We start from the raw sequence: 19,839 nt of genomic DNA, 5'->3' as shown, positions 1-19,839 counted from the left end.
TGTGCCGTTGTGATGTCTGTCTGCTTGTATGTCGGTCTATAGTTTTCTAGTTAGATTTTTGTTGCTATTTCTTTTATGCCTGATGATGATTGCTTGTGTTGCAATCGAAACGTCGTAATGTGTTGTTTTATTTTGATTTATTATTTTATTTTTAGACGTGACTTAACCGAAAAGAACCAAAGAATAATTCCTGCAGTCACCAAAGCTCCCAAATTAAGATTGAACCAGATCACCTGCAGTGTTGGCACCAGCACACGCAGTGTTGGTACCAGCACATGCAGTGTTGGCACCAGCACACGCAGTAAGAAAACGCAGTCGTCTTCACATTTCAATCCACTGCTGGACGAGGGCCTCTCCGCACAGTGGATTTTCCGGGTTATTTCACCGTGTCACCATGCTGGTCAGTGCAGGTTGGTGAAGGTGGGGACCATAGTTCAGCACAACGATAGTGTTTACTGCAAAGACAAAGATCCCCCCGTTTGGCCTCTATAGACTGTTGGGGCAAGTGCTGTTAGCGAGCACCTACGAAAGCCAGAATGGCACACGATGAAGTGGGTGGCCAGCACCACGCCCGGCCGCCTTTGTCTCCCTAGTTGCGATGTTTACACACCGCACCAGGCACTTATTCATTTGAGGCTGAGTTAACGCCAGTGTCGCTGGCACACGGTGGCAACAACAGAAACAGTGCAACACAAAAGCGACGACAGCAAGTGGCACCAGTACACCGAGGTGTCAACTACAGCAGCAGTTGAAAGTGGCATCCGAAAACTCAGTGGCCATGTCGGTGGCAGCAACATCAGAGTCCCAACAGAAAGTGGCAACAGCAGTAAGCACAGACGGTGACACACCACCAACGACGACAACAACAACAGCAGTGGTGGTGGCACTAACACACGCACATGGCCACCGGGCAGTTGAAACGGTGGTTTGAAGAACACCGCCAGCGAGAAGTGACAACAGACCAAGACAACATCAAGGGAAGAAGAAGAAAAACACATACTCTTAGGTTTTTTCGGTTAAAGTCACGTAGGTAAAAATAAATAATAAAAATAATAATAGAAATACAATTTTAAATCACGACGTTCTATTATTATTTCTATTATTTTTATTACTTATTTTTACCTACGTGACTTTACCGAAAAAAACCTAAGAGTACGAATCCTTGCAGTCACACGAAAGCTTCAAAGCTAGAAGAAAAACACAGTGACAACAACAACAAGCAGCAGCAGCAACCGTGAGAGACCCCCCCCCCCCAAAAAAAAAAATCGTCGCAGTGACAACAGCAGCACCGCGAGGCGGCGCTGCCGACCGCCGTCGGTGCCCCAGGGGCTCGGGGCCCTTGGCCGACGCCGACGACGCCGCCGCTGATGTCGGCCGCGCTCGCGCCTCGGCCTCCAGCCCCGGGAAGATGGCGAAGGCGGAGGAGGGCGACGTGGGCCCGCACCTCAAGGGCTCCGTGTTGCCCGCCACCGTGGAGATGATCGTGAACGAGGTGCTCGTGGTGTCCGTGACGCTCGGCGCTAGGACTTTCTCCGGGGTACTTATGGACGTGGCCAAGAGGTGAGCGACCATTCTGGGTGATTTGCGAGCCGGGGGGGGGGGGGGTCCGCCTCGGCTGGGCGGGACGGGCTCCCGATGCGAAGCTGCCCACGAACCCCGGTCTTGCCTAGGTCCTTGGCCGGCCTTCGTTGCGTGGAGGCCGGCAGGGTGAGCTATCCGAGGCCGGTGGTGGGGAGCGCCTCGAGTGAGCACGCAGTCTGTAGGCCGCAGGCAGGGTACTGTTGTGTTTTAATCCATTTTGACAAGTATCGTCAGCCGTGGCTTTTCTTTTTTTTGAACGAATACATGCTCTTTCGTAACGTTTAAATGAATGTTGATACATTGGTGAGTTTCGGTCGCAGTGAAGAAGTGTGTATGCTTGTGGTGTGGTGTTATATTGTGTGTCAATAAAAGTGGGAAGAAACTCAAGTTGGAGGATGGACAACAATTAATCTGAAAGCAGCTTCTTTATACTCGTTTGTGCGTTTTGTGAGGTTTTTAAGGTAACTTGGGCGATGTGTTTGATTTTTAAATGTAATCCTGTTTGGAATTTGACTTGGTAACGTATTTTTTTTTTAAAGTTGACTGACGAGATAAAATCAATACATATTACATGAATAAAGGCAAACCATAATATTTGGTAAGTGCATATATTGGTGTGTGTATTTTGAATGTTTAAAAAAACGTGGTTTATTTTTTTATAAAGTTAAATGTGTAAACAATTCCTGTGTCTGGTTTACCACTGTGTGACAATCTCAATACATCATGTGCCGTGGTCATTATTTTGCATCCAGCAAATCACTTCATTTAAAATATGGCCAATAAAACATTACATAATGTGCACTTGATAATTTTAATATAATACATTTCAATGAGTCACAAACATTTTATGTTTATGATCAGCTGTTTATAATGTTGGAAGCTGCTTCTTTCAGAGACCGGCTCATGTTATTACAGTACAGTCCTTTGGGAAAGTATCATCTATATATACATAGTAGTCTTATACGTGCTGCAATTACGTTGTCCCATTTAAGCACATTAAAAAAGGATGAGTGACCTGCCCAACTTGTGAATTCATAACTCAAATTGGGTGTGGTCCTTAGAATTATGAAACCACCAAACAGAAATATTGGTGCTATGACAGCACAAAGTGAACCATTATCTGGCCATAATTGGTATGTTTGATAGGTAAGCCTTATTAGAACAAACTTAACAACTTGAATTCGTTAAAATATCCAAAGATCTGCATTTTTTTTACTTTAAATGTGATCCCAGTCACTAATAATTTTTTTAAGTTATTTCTTGGTTTTGAAATATCAGTGATGTTGGCATATTTTACAAAGTGATTTACAGTAACATTAATCCGTAATTACCTATAATGAAGAGCTTTCAAAACTAAATAGTTTTGGGATGTTTTTGAATTGGACATTTTCTAGTTTGAGAGTATTGATTAGTGTATTTAATTGATACTTCATGAAGTTCCAAGACTTAATTTCAGGGCCCGTTTACCATTTAAACAGCAATATTTTTAAAGGTTAAAACGATTACAGCCACATGCTGCCTTCTCGTCCATTGTCATTGTTTCCTCTCATCAACTCGCTTGTGTGTTTAGAACTCAGTTTAACGATGCCAGCAGTGTATGGCTAACAGGACTAATTTAAGTCTAACATAACAGGTAGACATTTTTTTTGGCGTTTAGAGAGTTAAAATTAGGCCACGTTTGAGCCAATTCATATCTACACATTAATATCTAGTTGTGCTGGAACACCTAGATTAGAGAATAAAACACCAGATATGAACATTTCACTGTGAAGAAATATGTGGGTGTGGGCCTGGGTATGACACATTTCTAGAAGTGATAATGGTAGAACCAGAATATTTATTCTGGAGGAATTTGATGAGCTATGAAGCTCTTTTTCACAGATGTCCAGTAGGGGCAGGTCAGAACGTTACAACAACAAACAATACAAAAACACACCAGAGTGCAAAGTATAGAAAAGAGAAGCAACCACTAAAAAATCCAAAGAAAACACAATTTTTATTTTATCAGGTAAAGTCCACAGAGCTATTAGCTTCTTTATTAAAAGTGACCTGGTCACAAATGATAGCTCAACGAAGTGGCTTAACATGTGGAATTTTGTAGCAGCCAAATATTGTAAACGCATGGTGTGGCAGCCAAAGCAGGGAACTTATATGAGAGGATGATCACGACGGAGGTGGAATTATGAAATTGGTTCGTGCACAGCTGCTCGAAGGACTATTGAGAGATGAGTGATGGCTTTTGGGGGCCTTCCTCTAGTAGTGGGTTGATCAAAGCTACTGATTACGATCGATTTATATGTTTATCATTTTAAATATAAATGCTTTACAAGTTTTTGAATTCTTATTCAGTTCTTCAATTTACATAAGCATTTTGTATAATTATAGAACATGATATTCTTTGGGTTTTTCGGTAAAGTCACGTAAATAGGTTCAAAATAATTAAATTAAATAAACCAAAAACTACGACGTTTTGAACACAACACAAGCGTTCGTCATCAGGAGGAAAACTACGACAACCTATTTACCTGACTTTACCGAAAGACCCAAAGAATATGAATTCCTGCAGTCACGAAAGCTTTAAGTATAGAACATGAATTTACCATTGTATAGGCATTGCCAAATCTTGTGAGCTTTGAAAGGTCAGATCGTTACACAAAACCTTGAACATGTTTACATTTGTTTTTGGACTCTTAGGTGACTATGGAACAAGCAAGCAGTATTTTTTTTTTCAAATTATCTAATCTGATTTTTTTATATTTACGATGAAACAAGACTTCCATATCCTCACTCAATATAAATACAGCCCTTTGACAAACTTTAGTGTTGGGGGAGGTTTGATCATTCTTCATTGTGCTGGTCAGTGTGAGTTAGTGAAAGGTGACCAAGGACCAGTCCAGATATCACTCGCCACTCCTGTTAGTATGGCTGGGATTCAAACTCAGATTCATAGTAAAGTGTGCACAACTGTGCCATGGCACCACCTCCAATTTTTTTTTACAATAAAGTGGTTATTCCTGTTATGAAACAGTTTGTACCCAAAGTTGTCGTAAAATATGTGTTAGTCTCGTTACAGTTCTTTGGGATTGGGACTTGCCCTGTTCTTGCTCATCATCATAAGCCAATGTTTATATATTTAGTGAAGGCTTGTTCACACCGTTGGTGTGCCTCATGGGCAGTAATTCCATAATCCGTCTCACTCCAACACATGAAGTGGTCACATCCCTTCATCTGTGTAGCGGTCATCCTCTGTCGAATTGTTTAACCTTTAATTGCGTTTTCTTAACCAGTCTTGTCTATCGGACCATCGTTCATCATTTGTTATCATGGTGTGTCCTGCCAAAATGTTCAGTCTCTATATATGAATAATGGTCTATATTATTTCTCTTTTTGCATTTATTCCCTGATTCATAAGCCCATCTTTATGGATTCCAATGTATTTCCAAGCATACTTCTTTACACACTTTTCAGCTTTTATTTAATTAAAAGTAGTTTTTTTTCATCCATGTGCTTAGGCCTCGGCAAGGTAAGGTAATTTACCATTTTTACCGGCTAAAAGGGTAAAGGTAAAGGGTAAAGGTGTCGACATGCCAAGGGGTAAGGTAAAGGGTAGGGTAAAGGTAGCTCGGAAGAATTACCCGGTAGGGTAAAGGTAGCGCGCAGTATTACCCGGTAAATACGGTACCTTGTTTACCGCTAGAAGCTCCGTGGCGCAGTCCGTGGCCTCCATTTAACAAGTAATTTTTTTTTTACTTTTTAAAAAACACGCTTTTATTAAATGTACGAATAATGGCAGAACTCCACGACTCCAGGAAGTGGCCCCGAGGCTTTCCACAACGTAAGGGGCCGTGGTGATTTACAGCCAACGCCAGTTGAGCGTCGACAATTAGACCCAAGCCGAAACATAACATATACAAAAGAATGTTAAGAAATATATATTTGTTTAATGATAGAATATAGTATTGTCATCAGTATGATATAAGTATACGAAGTTTGCAGTCGATACCACATTAGGAAGTGGGTAAAAATTGAGTTGCAAGATTTGAGGATACAACGACAACAACGACGACGACAACAACGACGACAACAACAGACAGTGAGTTAATAGAAAGCGTGTAAAATTGGAATCATCGAGATAATTCTATATTAATAAAGGGCTCTACCTAGCATTTACCGTTATAAACCTTGTTGATGTGTAGTTCCCTAGTAATTACCCTGTAATCGGGTAATTTGTATGGCGTAAGAGTAAAAGGTAGGCTCGTTGCTTTTTACCTTTTACCTTACCTGCTGAAGGGTAAAAGGTAGGGTAGAGTGATTGTATTGTGGTAAGGTAAAAGGTAGGGTAAAGGTAGGCTCGTTGTTTTTACCTTTTAACTTTTACCTTACCTTGCCGAGGCCTACATGTGCTGTAGCTATAGTCGTGGGCTCTAATTGAATACTTTTGACTTGAGGCACATAGTTATATTGTCTTTCGTTTGTTTTATAACCATAGCAGTCAAAAAACGATTTCCAAAACGGTTTCTCATTGTATTACATATATTCCATCAGTCTTAACATTCTTGATTTTATTGCTCTCTTAAGATTGTAGAATTATTGGTTTTAGTCATCCTTGCCATCTGAAACCATGGAAACCCATCACAACTTGAGTTTAAATAATGAGTTAGTTTTATTTTGAGCCTGTAATTCCATGCACTATAACCCCCTTAAATATGCTGCTTTACACACACTGCACTAGTATTGTTTGAGTTTAATTTGTGGACAATTGACAGCTAGTTTAATGTAAATGGCTGATTTCAACATGGTGGGGGGTGACCTCCATTGACAACCTAAGGTGGCTGTATCGGCAAATTTGTAGGCTTTGAAGAGTAAATGGTTGAACACGAGAAAGCATATGAAGACCTTTGGATCACTTTTCATAGTGTGGTAAATTACATGTTTGGTAAATTTTTGTATATAGAATTTTGTTCTAGAGTATCATAATTTATGCACTGTCAATATACTGTGCTATATCTGTACATATTTTTGAACGATACTCTTGGGATTGTTCACAACAACATGTATTGAATCACCAAACAATATTTTTTGCAAAGTTAACATAGTTTCTGTTCAATCACAGTTTTTCTATACTCTAGGATACTGCTGATTTGTCAAAATACCGTGCAAAGTTGGGCATTATCTCCTTGTCTGATTTACAGTATGAACATAATCCCACTCAGACACATCGTAAGCAGAGTTAAAATACAGAAGTATGATGGTCCTGGTCACCATTTCCTTATAGGCGTTGTCATTCTTTGCTGAAGTAAATGGTGCTAGAGTTGCTATAGTGCTGATGATTGACCGCTGTTGCTATCCGTACACCATGTAATGGAGTGTAAAGGGCAAGTCACAAATATGGTGCTCAGAGTTGAGACTGCATTACAGTATTCCCTCGTTATTCACGAACTTGCTATCCCTGATTTTGGTTATCCACTAATCATATCAGGAACTCTACACGACTGCATCAAGAGAGAGGAAAGAAAGTGATGAGATAAAGTGATTAAAGAGAATGTGATGCGAGAAAGTGATGAGATGAAGTGACGAGATGAACTGATGAGATAATTTTCATGTATTTAATTGTTTATGGATTTATTTAGAGTAATTTATTTTAAAAATGATTCCGTAGGCCATTATAATCCGTGAAATTTGCTCTTCATGAGCTTCTCCGGAACGTATCCCTCGCTAAAAACGAGGGAATACTGAAGTGTAATAATCATTTAAAGCACAGTGTCCTGCCATTAATAAAAAACGTGGTTTCATTTGGTTGAAATTTGTAAGGATGCAAAATGTTAAAGTCATGAAAATATCATTTTATTTGAATCACGAGTGCCATACCCTATACGTTACAGTGAATGACCTTTATGTCATATTACTTAACTGTGGCCTTTTTCCACATCTATCTTTTCAGGGTCGGCCCATGTGAAGGGTATGATGCATTATTCCCAAAGGGTGAGCAGCGCCCATCCGAGCTTATTTTACTGGCTCAGCCTCAGGCTTCGGCACAACCACCAGACTCTCCAGGAGCAGATGCAGCTCAACCCAAAGAGGCACCCGAAATGGAGCAGACCCATCTGCAAGACTCGGTGGTGAAACATGGCCAACCTCATGCATTCAATCTTCCTTCTTCCTTACCGTGGTGTCCAACTGCCAATGGTACATGCTGCAGTATTATGGTGGTATTGTATTTGTGTTTAAGTCATAATAATTAGTTTGTTATATCTCGTTATCCTATTTCATTGTGCACGTAGATATGTTGGTATGCAGTATAAGCCATTGAACATGTCATGTTTGTTTAGCTTGAGTTTATTTGATTTTTAATAGATTATCCTGTTTAGCCAGTTTCCTACCCATTTTACAAGGGATATCCATGGTGCATGTACACAGCAACAACAATAACAAAAGATAAAAACATCAATATTGCAGAGAACAAGTATAGGGTCCTTAAGGAATATTGCACAACTAATAAACAAGGTATTTGATGGTCACAAACTAAACACGCGCATGCAAAAAACAGTGCAAACATAATGACAGCAAGAGGTGCTATAAAAAGCTAAGTGCAAGTAAGCTTTAAATGTTAGTCTAACAGTGGTATAAACACGTGAATTTAATAAGACAGTGCAAACGTGGAGGCAAGAGGCGCCAGAAAATAGGTTTAGGTACAAGTATGCTTTGTGTTTTGGTCTAATAGGGATATAAATAGGGTGAGTGCGGGGAGGGAACCAAGCTGTAGATTAGTAACAAGGGTATTCCACAAACGCGGAGCAGTGACGTAGACAAACATTTTAAAAACAATGTTGGAATTATCAAATGTTAAAGTACAGGAGCAGGCATACGAAATATTTTCTAGATTTTTTTAGATATCCAGAAGTGTTATTTCAAGTAATCTTGCAAACCTTAATGGTTATATTTTTAAAAAAATATTGTAGTGTAAATGGCATACAATGTTTCTGCCCTAATGCTACCAAGCCATGTATTAATTGCATGTATTAATGTAGTTGGTAATGAAAAGTAAAACTTCTTAGTTACAGATTTGTATTTCATAAAATGAATGTTGAAACTAATAGTAGAATGAATTTGTGTTAACATATATAGGAACCATTGTGAAAATGTCAACATTTGCTTTGCACATTGCTATTTACCTATGGTCTTCTCCCTCTTCTTCACTCCCTGTCTCATTTGACAAGCTGTGGGAAACGGGGTTCTGCTATATCATGAGAGCCATCCACTTCCTTCGCCACTCATGCTGCGACAGTCGTACGGCCAATTCCTTGTGCCTCAGCCACCTCCACGTCGCATCAAGCGTGTCAAACGACGAACTGCACGCAATGACCCAAGCAAGCTCATTGTGAGCTCCATCACTCTGCGGCCACGTCGTGTTCTCTGTGAAAAGTGCAAGAGCTGCATCACTTCTGAAAAGCCAAGTGGTGGACATGGTAAGAAGTGTCAACAGACTTACAAATAAAGCCTAACAGGTTTACTTACATGCTTTGCTATTTCATAAAAAAAATTGTGACATTCATGTTTGCAAAATTGTATAGTGAATCTTCTTGATGTGGTTATGTTAATGTTTTATTTTTAATGTGTAGGTACTAGCAAATCCAAAGCAGACTCTGGGCGTCGTAACAGTGCTCCATGTGACTTGATTGTGGATGATAAGCTGCGGAAACGCCGACCAGAAGATATGGACCCGACAGTCAAGAGAATGCGGAGAGACTGTAAGGCGGACAATGATGGCTTTGAATCGGACGTAGTGCACAGGAGTCCTGTAATTAAAATCTCTTACAATACCCCACAAGGAAAAGGTGAGGTGGTAAAAATCCCTTCAAAAGTGCACAGTGCTAACACTTTTGGACATAAAAAAGGGCAGCAACAGCAGCAAAATGGTAAGGGTAGTCCAAATGAGGGTGAAAAATGGAGACCTACAACACCCACAACATCTGATGTTCCTGCAGCAATTCCTAAACTGAGAATCACAAGGCCTACACACCACCGACATCCAGCAAATGCTGCGCTAACAACGCCAAAAATCAGACTTAGACCACGTGGTCCCAAGAATGGGGACAGTGTAGCAGTGTACACAGCTGAGCTAGTTGGCGACAGAGCTGCTGTGACGGACTCCCCGCCTTCTGAAGTGGATTCATTAGTGCGATCTAAATCTGACAGTGTTTGTGGAGAGGAGTCTGATGGAGGGAGGTTCATTCACTTGAGGATAAAGCGACGATCGGCTGCGACAGAAAGCGACAGAGAGACGTCATCCAGAATTGGCGCCTCCGATTTGTCTGAGGACTCTGCAAGTGGTAACGAAAGTGAGAATGAATCGCATTCGGCATCTCACTCAGATGGCGGTTCGTCAGACGAGTTCCCACCTGAGGGTGTTATGGTTGGACATGGTGAAAGAGAGGGCGGAAGGCAGCAGAGGGCTGTGCCACCACTCACGGTGAGAGTGCGCACTGCCGATTCAGCCATAACGGAGTGCTTTACACCAGATGGACGAAAGGTACACGTTGGAGACGTTGTCTGGGCCAAAATCCATGGCTTTCCCTGGTGGCCTGCCTGTGTTTTGGGCTTAAGCCCAGAGCTTGGGCCAGGCGGACAGCAGGAGAGCGGCGAGGCACTTGTTTCATGGTTTGGCTCGCACACCACCTCGGCTGTCTCCCTGGCCAAGCTGGCACCCTTCCAAGATAGCTTCCGGGCCCGACTTGACCGCAAGAGAAAAGGTCGCTACCGGCAGGCCGTGGCAGAAGCTGCAAGAGCTACAAAGCGACTGACTGCTGAGGTGAAGGCCTGGCTGGCTCAGTACAAGACATGACGTGTTTCAGCGTCGAATAACGGGGTAAGATTTGTTCACGTCTGATATGTTAAATGTCGTATAATAGCTTCAGCTGGTAAAGAGGTAAGTTGGTGCAAAGTCTTCTGCATCAAACTTTATTTTTTGTCAAAGGCTGAATTGCTTGACAGAGTAATGTCATCATCGTTGCTGGTTTTAATTATGTTGACAACTTGACATTGCACAGCACTACACAAACAATGTGTTTCTGTCTCGACTCACGATCGTGCATTATGCAAGGTCAACTACGTAAAAAATTGTGAATGTGATTTTTAAAAATTTGCTGAATTAAGAATGTATTTAATGTTTTGCAGTGCTGTAGTTTCAAATTCAGGCGTCAGCCTTTTCAGTTGACAACATGTATACAATTTATAGTCAAGGGCAGTTCTAACTAATTTTCAATTGAGAATACAATCATGTGCAGTTGTCTGTTGCGTCTTTTACAATTCCACGAGCTTGAACTGCTTCTTATAATTGTAGTTCAACAACAATAATCCAATAACAGTGTTTTAGTGAGACTTTTGCCTAACTACACTAAGATTGCATTAAAGTTGTCTAGTTTGAGACATAGCCAAATAAGTATCCGAACCTAAGCCTAACGTCATCACTTTTAATTCCAACTTTGTAACTCAAAACTCTTAAGCTAAGGCCATAGAAGCCATACTTCCCGTGTGAGTGAAGGAGTATAGTCTCCTTGTGATAAGATATGTTGTTGGAGTAGGACCTGGACGTACAATGTTTAATTGTGTAAATATATACGCATGTTTTATTTTACGTTTAAGGCTTAAGGTGTACTGTACATAATTTAGAATACAGCAGCATGTTCTGATGCAAAAGTACTGTAACCCATAGGAATGCTGGCACATGAAATATTCAAATTTGTGATCTTATCCATGATGTATGCAGATAATTTAATCTAGATTTTTTTCTGGACATTTAAATAATTTATTTGGACCAAGAGAGTATCATCTCCACGGTCGTTTAGCTGTACAAATTACAACAGCGAAATGCCTTCTTCCATATTAGTTTATTTTCTATATCAGTTCTCCCCAATTGGATTCGTGCGAAATCATTATCAGTGCTACTGTACAGGTACAAGGAATCCATAAGCAAATAATATTTGGTGCAGATTTCACCCATCATTTCAAGTTTCAGTTAACCATCATAAAAAATGTCTCGCAACATTTGATGACATTTTTTGATGTGGCTGATGATGAGGCGGAGTGATGAAGGATACACCAAGTATCGATAAGAGGAGTCAAGTGGAAATCATAGGCTATTTGTCCTTTAGTACAAAATGCATTGGCCGGAAGTGGTTTAGGTTGGCGCAAATATAATAATATTTGAATTGAAGTGCACAAAGAGGAGTTGAGGATTACTCATAGGAGCCATCCATAGCGCTGCACCACAATATGGATAAGAGAAGTTTAACTTTGAATGTAAAGTCATTTTTGGAGAGAGTCGTGTGAGGTGATGTAAGTAAATAATCAAGCCGTTTCCTGAAGAAGCATAATGTCGAACAATATGCAGTATAATGTAGTGCGACCTGAAAACACATCTGATAACTATAATGTACAGCGCAACTGCAAAAACCTATGGAGTAGTATAAATCTCATCGGATTCTTTCAGTCTTGAATATTTTAAATAAAGATTCTGAAATAGTCCATTTTTATAATTATATTACCAGTGTAGATTTCTTATTCATACCAATAAAATTTGTAAGTTTCATTTGTATGCAGATAGGCCAGTCCTGCATAGGGCATTATGTGAATTTGCTAATGGCACCATGGGAATGTTAAGACTTGCATTTATGAGTGGAAATTATTATGGGGTCAACTTTGCTTTATCTGTACTCGTAGTGAAATGTTTAAGACGGTAAAAAAAACACCCACCTTGCCAACCCATCATCTGATGTTCAAATAATTGGGGCAGATTATTACAGGCTAGTTGAAAAGTTGTGGAAAATTTTAAAATAATTGCCCAGTGTATTACTCTTACTTTCATAAACAGACTCCGTGAAAATCTACTAATTGTACACCATAAAAACAACAAAACAGCTAAACTGAACCATTTTCATTAGAAATGTCAGCATGCTCAAAAATGGAAATTATGGGAATGGTATCATTGTAATGACGTATATATATTTCTTGAATCCATTAATCGTCAACCCCAATACATGTTTAATACGCTTCAAGGGTAGGGAAAGAACCATGCTACTACAATTAATAAATACTCTTTGGTTCTTTCGGTAAAGTCACGTAGGTATAAAATTTAATAAATCACGACGTTTCATGCGCAACACAAGCGTCCGTCATCAGGTGGGAAAGCATGGTCTGCTGCTGAGGCAGACTGTTTTAAAAGGTTGCCTCAGCAGCAGACCATGCTTTCCCACCTGATGATGGACGCTTATGTTGCGCCCGAAACGTCGTGATTTATTTTATTTTATACTTACGTGACTTTACTAAAAGAACGAAAGAGTATGGATTCCTGCAGTCACGAAAGCTTCAAATCAAGAATGCATATTCATTTTGTTCGTTATTGTATCAGACTGTGCACATTATGGATCATTCGAATGTACGTATATGTAACGTTATCTGTGATTATAAAACATAACTGCATATGGCATTAATTGGACATACAGAATGAGGTCATCGTGCGTTATAGATGAATCACGATTCTGACATGCAGACTAATTCCGAGGCGTGGTTTGATTCTGAGCAACAATATAAGTAAGTCATGGAATCCAAGTAGTTTGTATTGTATGAGCACATTTTTACGTTTCATAGAATAGACATTGTTACTTGAACTAGAATTGTACCTTTCTAACGTGTTTTTAGTAGCTGTGTGAAATTTTTTTCTATTGTTCATTCAAGTTTTACGTGTGGTGTTTGTTTTAATACTGCATATAAATGGTGTATTAGTACTGTATGTCAGACGTTAACACAACTGTTGACACAACCTTGAAAAATTCTTGACATTGGGGATGGGTTGCATACCTTGTTCTTTGTATGGTGACGAGAGTATGTGGCTTTGATTCGGTGTGCATTTGTGGGTACATGCCAATGTGTGGTAAATAGGTAGGCTTTTTTGCATATTCTAGAGACAGCATTCCTGAAAATCAATAGTGTAAAGGGCTTGAGCTGTTTCATATTGGACTCCGTTTATGGGAACCGTTTTATGTCTGTTTATAATTAGAAATGCCATTTTATACCTTTAAACAATGGTTATAACTGGAGATGTCTTATGTAATTAAGAAAGACCCATACAATGTTCGTGAAAGTTTAACATTTTATTGTTAGGAGATCAACAACATTTAGAGAATGTTGAATAAGATGTTCTAGTATTACTTAATCTTAAAACATGCCAAATGTCAATCACTGTGGAGGCAATTTGCCAACCATGACGTAATATCTGTTAAGTAATGACCTTCAGTGATACATAATCAGTCTGGCTTGTTATTGCCTTGGGATAAAACTATTAATAACTGACTTTATTATGAAGTTATCACTATTTTTAATTGAAAAGGTCAAAACGCTTTTTTCATTTTGATCGGGTTCTATTATATATCTGCCTTGGCTGCTATATTCTTCATATTATATAAAATGCCATTTAATGTGAAGTTTTGAGGATAGACATACCCAAAATGGGCCGATGACAGAAATATGTGATTGGAAAGATAGTGAAGTTGCTGACAAATGTCATCTTTCATCAGAAGAGAAATGATTTTCTAATATAATCTGTAGTGTACAGTCCACTCTCAGTTGTGGAGGAGCGGCCAAGATAAAACAAAGCACGGACAATACCAGACATTTCATTTCGGCTGTAAAATCTTAATTAATATTTTCCTATGTAAAAGTAAGTGAAGGCATAGAAAGCATGCGGTGCGAAAGAAGTTCACCATACATTGCCTGATTTTTTTTCTTAAATAATCATTTAAATGTATAAAGTACCCTTAAACATTCTTTCTCAGGGCATTCGTGTTTGCGGTGAGGTGGTCACTGAGCCACTGACCCCCGGACGAGTGAGGAGCGGCAAACAATTAAACCAGCGCTCGTGCAATTATATTTTATACATTGTTTCGCAAACATGACTCATCCACAACTTGACTAATTTGCCCGAGAATAATTGAGATTTAATTGTTATAAGTGTACTTAGATGCATATAAATCGGCATGTAAGCTAAACAAATCCTTAAAGTTATTTTGCGCTAAAGAGTCCATGTTCCATATGATGTCCTTGATTACGTGTATGTGCCTTAATTTATATGAAACTAAGTCGTGATAAATATCGGTTTTGCCGAAGCTGGCTTCGAAAATCCTACGTTAAAATCTCAGCAATATTTTTTATATTTCTTCCAACACACTTTGTGGCCATTCGCATGATTAATTACATTGTGAATAAGGGAAACACCTGCAGAAGAACTTGATACAATTGACAAGTGTATCCCACAAACACATGGCCGTTTTTGAAGATGACCAATATGAAATATGATTGTCTTTTGTGTATGCACTGTTCTGTGCAGCTAATAAGCACTTAAAATTGCCAGGCCAAAATGAGTTCTTTCATTGGTGATTTTTAGACTGTGATGTTACCTGGTATTTAATTGTATAGCAAATTTAATCTTAAGCAACTATTTTTTACAATAGGGAATACCTTTATTTCACAATATTAATGTGTTCTTACTGTCATTTCAGAATGGAGACTTTTGGACAATGATTGAAGCAAGATTGAAACATTCGACTTCATTTGGTCACATTTGTGGAGATTTTTGTATTTCACAAGTAATTTAGAGCCCCAGCACCTCCTATAAATTCCAGCTTGCTCCATTACGATGGGGCTGCTAAAGAGATGCTGCTAATTCACACAAACACTGGAGGCTTGTGGAGGGATGGCTCATGCTACACTGGTTGTGTGTGAGAAGGACCCAGAAGAAATCAAATGATGACACTTAATTCAGTTGGCAAACGGGCAAGTGTCGTCCAGTTGGATGCATCCAATGACAAAACATCCAAATCAATTTGATTGCAGCATTCGTCCGTGATGCTTTAAGTGTACTGTACACGTTGTTGTTCAGTTTATTAACACAGCTCGTACAATAAAGACGAAGCAATGTTACGATCAAAATTTTTACGAGTGGCATCTTAAGCCGCACATCAATTCTCATGGTGTGCTTTTTCATTACAGTTTCACAGGAAGTGTGGAAAAATAAAATTAGTGAAACATTTCTCACTTTTTTACAATCATGTACAGATACTGATATTGCAGAATGTATGTTTAAAGTGGTGATCTTTTTGGCATTTAAATTGAAAAATGCTAATTGTATTGTATGTACCAATAATACGAATTCAGATGTCACATAAGAAACCTCGGTGATATTTTATTGGCATGTTTTGATATTTAAATCCTGTGCTATAAAAAGGAGCCGATTTAAGGGATGACGATTTAATCTTCCATTAAATTTCCACTAATTACATCCAGAAAAACACATCTACATCTCAGACTTATTATCCGACTATTGCTGGGCTGTGCTTTCTAAATAAATGGTAATATATATTAATTTCATCCCTAAAAGTCAATAGGCTGATGCATATTTGTTTTTTAGTTCATGTAATGTTATGCCAAATCCTTGTCATTAATCCTCCACCCAACAAGATTGTCAAGTTTACAAAGATGTAATTTTTTATAACATGAATATATTCACAACGGTAACATAAGAAGTTATTTATTTAAATACTACCTTTGTATAAAAGTGACAATGTTGTTGGCTGGTAGAGGATTAATAACAACATTTTGGCCATAGAACTACTGTGACCTCACCAAAAAAAACGAATATGCATCATTAAGTAGATTACGAAAACATACGTTTTAAGTTAATAAGCTGTAACTTTGACCTGAAAAGCAGTTGTTTGCGGTGTTAATAATCATCAGCAGAAAGCAGTACATTTGTGAAGTGTATTTATGCCACCTCTTTTAAGTGAGAAACCATTTGGTAATTGGTCAATTTCTTGAGCTGGACAGCTTCTTGTTGAATATATGTTGCTGTTGGTGCAGGAGATTAAACATTTGCCAATCGAATTGCTGGTGAATCGTTATGCGACTGAATATTTCAGTGGCCTGGTTGGCTTCCCACTGCTTTTTTTGTAAAGTATGCAGTTGTGAACGTATGAACTCCATTGAGCTAGATACAAATAAAATAAAAACTATTTGGGGATTTTTGTTGTTGAACTCTGTTGTTGATTGGAACTTCAGACTGGACTTTTACATACAGTAGAGGACCACAGTGGCATTTATTGTATATGTTTAACAATTGTTTCACACCATTTTCTTCGCAGTGTGATATACTGTAATGGTAAAACTTCTCAATGTATGCTCTTTCCAACGGTGTTTAATTTTATTTTGAGCTGTTTGTAATAAGGCAGTATCCTACAATGTTGTTGGTTTTAGTTGAATACTATGTTTACGTGCTTAATTATTTTGTTACAACTGCTTTGTAATCTTCCAGTTAATGTAATGAGCTGACACTTTTAAGTACATTTTTGCATCATTCTTTTGAAGTCTTTTTGACAGTGTTCCTTTTAAGGTGTGTTAATCTGACATACTGTATCCCCATTTAACATCTTTTTGAGGACATTTTAATTAATATATGTCACAGTGTTAATTGGAAATGTATGGCTGGCTATACAGTGTATGGGGAGGGGGGGACCCGGTGAGGTTATTTTATGTTAATTTGAATAATTTGTTTCAAATTCATGTTCAAGTGTTTATAATGTAAAATTTTCGCGATTTGCAATGTTAATGTATTGACTATTAAAGTACTGCCAGGGTACAAGTCCAATATGATTTATATGCCATTGTATGGCAGACTTTACTATTGTTTGTTGCAACCACTGATTGTGGACTGTTATATACTCTGCAACCAAAGCATTGCTTTATTTTGTGAATTTTTTTCACGATAATATAATCTCCCCTTGACATTGCTGTTCGTATTGATGCAAGTGTTGTATGTTTTTATTTAGTCTTTCTCAATGTGAGAATCGACTACATCGGTATGATGTCAGGCTGAATGCGGTACTTGCTGATAGATGCTGAGACAAGACAAGCACCTTTGTTACCGTGGCGACAAAGCTCATCAATTATCTAAACATAGGTATCGAGGTGTACGAAGCTGAGGGCTATCACAGACGGTGTGACATGCTGTGCGGAGGAGGAGGCGGTTTAAACGCAAAGCTAAAAATACGAAACAATGCACAAGTTAATTGATGGCTTTGTGATATTTTTCTAGTTTCTATTTAAAGAGAGCCCTTGACAGTACTAAAGCATTGTAAAAAAAAATCCTCAGTAATATGCAACATGCCAACGTTTGATAAGTCAGATAGGGCCATAGGAGGATCACTGTCTGTAGCGTTGTTATCTGTAAATGGTTACAAGTATTTTAAGTTATACAACTGTATATCAATTATAAAGGCAGAATATGACTAGTGTTCGCATACCACTATCAAGCCTCTGTTTTGCTTTTAATATACACTACTGCAGTACACATTACATGCACTAAAGGCAGCAATGGTAATATCTATTTTTTCTTTTGTCAGAAGCTTTTCTCTAAAAACACTGGTTTAAAATGTTTTTTTTTCCCGTACCAATCAATCTTGTTTCGGTTGAACTGTACATATAATGAATGCTTCATTTGCAAGTACTGGGAACCAAGAATAAACACTTCCACCTTCTGGCTAATTGGGTTTTCCCTTTGGTCTGTTGTTACATGTCTATTATTAATTGTGTAGCTTTGTGATCATTTATAAGGTCGATGATAAAACATAACATTTCTACTTTTGCTGGTAGGTGATCCCCAACATTGGAGTATAATACACTAATTTAATTACATATCTATCAGTATTACATGCAGAAAGTATAACCTGCATCCATTTGTTTTGTTCAAAACTAAATGAATTAATATTGACATTGAGGATGCATATGCAAAGCAATGGTGAATTATAATTTGTAGTAGACTGAATATTATAAAGTCAAAAGTACTTATTTGACTTCTTGGTATTTTGCTGTTGCTCAGGAAAGGGCAGTATTTTATTAAGTATAGAAATTAACTACACTATCAGATATAACAAGTGGTACTATAATAAACCTTTGCGGTTCATGTAATTAACGACTTTAAAGTATCTTAATTGTTTATCACTTTTTAAATTATGAAGCAATATACAGTAGTTTCAGCGTAGCTGCAACATGCATCCAGTACAGTATTCACAAAACTTATTTTTTAACATGCAAAGTAATATAATGCATCTGAGACGAGGGTCCCACCAAAGAGATGGATGGGTGATATCATTCGTGCAGGTGCGAGGTGGAGTGGTGGATTATTTCATTGCAGGATTGTGAGAGGTGGTTTGGGGAAACTATCCAGCCGTGTATTTGGCATGGTTGATGAAGATAATCGTCTGTTTATTTACCATACAATATATTTAACTGACGTATGAGAAGTCTGGTAAAAAATAGAATATACACCACGAACACATTTTGCATATCCAGTTACTCTAGCTGTTTCCATTATTTGGCTTCAATCAACATGGTAACTGGTGGTGGCCAGAACTAACCTGGGTTTGAAAAGCCAAGGTTTTATGGGATTAAAAAAAAATCCCTGGCCAGTGCAGCTGGCAGCTCAGTTTGGGATTACGGTCTTTTGTGAGGTTTTGGTTGCCAAGTTTGGGGATGGGGCTTTGCATAGTTTATGTAGCTTCCACCATCTTTTTTTTGTGATATCTGAATTTACGTTTTACTTTTGCACGTATATTATCAGTGTAATTCTTAGTAATTGCTCGACGTCAAATGTGTTTGCATTTCTCTTCGTTTGTTTATCCACTGCGGTATTTAATGCCGTTTTGACATTGTCTTGTTTTTAATTATGTAGTGGCTTAAAACGCTGAATAGTATTTACATATTTTTGAGCAAAGTAAATATTTTGGAATCTGATGAAACGTTAATTTGTTCTGGTACTTTGGTCACATTTTAAACTATTAAAAACTTTTTTTATGTTACCGGGTAAGGCCCAAGCGACCTGGCCACAATTGATATCTCAATGAAGTGGCTTATCATGTGGGAATTTATAGCAGCCAAATACTCTAAGCACATGTTTCTAAATATGGAGAGAGAAACGGGAAGACCCGGAGAAAAATTCACGTGAACACAGGAAGAACATGCAAACTCCAAATATTCGACCTCGGGTTGAAGTCGAACCCATAACCTGTATACCACGCGAGGGAGTTAACATTTCGCCACATACAGTACCGGTTAATGCTAATTCAATAACTGAAATAGCGTATTAACGTGATTGTTAATGTTCTTTTACAAATTGCAAGGTACAGTGTACATCGAGGATAGGTAAGTTTACTT

At 38.5% G+C, this 19,839-nt stretch overlaps 2 protein-coding genes across 3 annotated transcripts in view; one reads left to right on the top strand and one right to left on the bottom strand.

The window, feature by feature from the left end:
* LOC144935076 (inositol 1,4,5-trisphosphate receptor-interacting protein-like) overlaps positions 1-19,839 on the bottom strand; it is a 64,244-nt gene that overhangs the window by 16,961 nt on the left and 27,444 nt on the right. The gene's annotated exons all lie outside the window — the stretch shown is intronic.
* On the top strand, positions 1,328-18,160 carry LOC144935075 (PWWP domain-containing protein 2B-like). 2 transcript variants are annotated; one of them, XM_078861429.1, is made up of 5 exons: positions 1,328-1,560; positions 7,523-7,767; positions 8,799-9,047; positions 9,201-10,447; positions 15,135-18,160. In XM_078861429.1, exons 1-4 carry the CDS (start codon positions 1,409-1,411, stop codon positions 10,421-10,423), a joined length of 1,869 nt encoding a protein of 622 aa, XP_078717555.1. In that variant the 5' UTR covers positions 1,328-1,408; the 3' UTR covers positions 10,424-10,447; positions 15,135-18,160. The 2 variants fall into 2 exon arrangements, with proteins under 2 accessions (XP_078717555.1, XP_078717557.1); XM_078861431.1 differs by lacking the exon at positions 1,328-1,560 and adding an exon at positions 1,832-1,884.

Source organism: Lampetra fluviatilis, chromosome 12 (genome assembly GCF_964198595.1).
Source record: "Lampetra fluviatilis chromosome 12, kcLamFluv1.1, whole genome shotgun sequence".
Taxonomy (NCBI): Eukaryota; Metazoa; Chordata; class Hyperoartia; order Petromyzontiformes; family Petromyzontidae; genus Lampetra; species Lampetra fluviatilis.
This window is presented reverse-complemented; position numbering and strand designations above follow the sequence as displayed.